Genomic DNA, 2044 nt, shown 5'->3' on the forward strand with positions numbered 1-2044 from the left:
TCCAAGGTCTGTGGGTCAGTGATTCGACCGTTGAATGTAGAGTCAAGAGAGATTTGAGAACGAACCGCTCGCTTTTGAGGGCTTACGACCCTAAAGGCCAAAGGACGAAGTGGAAGCGGAACGTGGATCTGCCGAGTGCGACAGCTATACCATACAACTTCTTTCCGGTATTCTCATCTTTGGCACAGCGAAAACGCAAGTGAGGATGCTTACTACAACCTTTGGAACGATGGATTGCGCAACAAAATTTCACGTTCAACCCCAGTTTGTCGTGTGGAAAAAATCCTCACCGATTTTGGAGCTCCTTGTCGGGACGGGATAAAGCAATCGCAAGCAAAGGTTTCCTTGACAAGTGAGTCAGGGAAATTCTTTTTTAAAATTCCGTCACCAGTTAGGAAATGGGTTTTGATAGGCCCTTTGCATTACCGTGTCACATGACCTTGTCACTCATAAAAAGTGGTCGTAGAACAAAATAGGTGCTAGAAATGGAAAGAACGAGATGAAATCAGAAAGAAAGTCAATTTTAAGGCCACTGACGTTTAAACTGCGGGATTTTAGAACGGTTTGAATGTTTGAAAAATGTAAAAGCCGGATTCTGTGCTGGAAGGAATCCAGCCACTGCTTTCCATATAAATCTCAGTTAATTTGTTTATCATTAAAATCAGTGTAAAATCATCAAAATCGTTGGTGTTTGGTACGAACGGGGGCATGGGACTCGACTGTCAGAACTTTTTCAGAACTCTCGCAAATAAGCTTTCGAGCAAGAATAGTGAACCCTAGCTACGAATACAGCTCTCATTTGCTATATTAAGAACTGTACACAGATGAGTAAGAGGCTCTAGATATCCTTTCAAATCACGTGAGGTCTCAGAAGACTTCTCGCTGTAGCTGGCCTACATCTGTACTCATAATTTTAGGCTTAGATTTTTGGTTAGCTTTGTCTTTCATAATGCTTAATTGTCCTTTTCCCATTTTTAAATTATTCACATATTGTAAATAGTTTTTTATCGTGAACATATAATTTAGTTTTTAAAATTTGTAAATAATTTCAATATAATTATAGTTGTTTAAAATTGTAGATATTACTAATTGTTTTGATAGTTGAAATAAAGTGTTTATTATTATTAAAAAAAATCACTGTAAAGTCTCTCTCAACGGTAGCAGCCTCAAAATTGGCATTCTTGCTAATTTCATCACGCTCTTTCCATTTTTTCTGGCATCTATTTTGTACCACGACCATTTCTTTATGATTTACAAAGCATGTGACTCGGTCATGCAAATGGCTGGAATATGCCACTTGCACTAAGAGGTCATGTGACATCGTTTTTATGAAAATGAAAGTTACATGATTTTGCCTTCGAAACACTGTTAGTGGGTCATCTCTTAAACAAAATAATAGTGATTTGGTTTTTCAAACCCGCACCATTTGCTTAAAATGAGAAATCCGTAGCTGGTCACGTGACCAAAACTTGATTTTTTAAAATTATGAATTACCGCTTTCTGACACAAATTTTGCACTTGAACTTCAAGGAAAATGTTGAAAATGTTGAAAAGATGATGTGGTAACGTTTATGGCACATCTGAACTCAACTATCAAACATTTAACAAGATATAAGCAAAAAGTAGTTTTGGCCGCCATGTTGGAGGGCAACAGTATGCCCTCCAACATGGCGGACAAGAAAAATCATGCTACTTTGTTGAATATCAAAGTATCATAAAATATCTCCCTATAAATGCGTTTCCTCTCAAATTTCGCGTGTAAGATAAGTTTTATTTGTTCTGTCAATTTTTGGCAACAGCAAGATTACAACTCACTGTTTAAGGAAACCATTGGTCACGTGACCTCTTAGTGCAAGTGGCCTATTTGTGCTTCCGGGAGCGTATTGGGTCCGATGTCTCCCGTCCTGGCGTCCCGGCGTCCCGTCACCTCCCGCTTCATCGTCACTTTGTCTATCGGATCCAGTTCTCCTCGGACACGGACTGTGTGGCCATCTTGGTGAACAGGAGCGAAAATGGAGGGTTTGAGGAAAAGTTATCAAGCGAA

General features: G+C 39.2%; 1 protein-coding gene across 1 annotated transcript in view; it reads left to right on the plus strand.

Moving 5' to 3' along the window:
- The first annotated feature begins 1958 nt into the window (after window positions 1–1958).
- LOC138048202 (uncharacterized) overlaps window positions 1959–2044 on the plus strand; it is a 10014-nt gene continuing 9928 nt past the window's right edge. The window contains exon 1 of the mRNA XM_068894593.1: window positions 1959–2044. This exon is cut by the window's right edge and continues 73 nt beyond it. Within this exon, the coding sequence (XP_068750694.1) occupies window positions 2013–2044 (32 nt within the window). The 5' untranslated portion in view covers window positions 1959–2012.

The sequence above is a fragment of the Montipora capricornis genome, chromosome 1 (genome assembly GCF_036669925.1).
Source record: "Montipora capricornis isolate CH-2021 chromosome 1, ASM3666992v2, whole genome shotgun sequence".
Lineage (NCBI taxonomy): Eukaryota > Metazoa > Cnidaria > Anthozoa > Scleractinia > Acroporidae > Montipora > Montipora capricornis.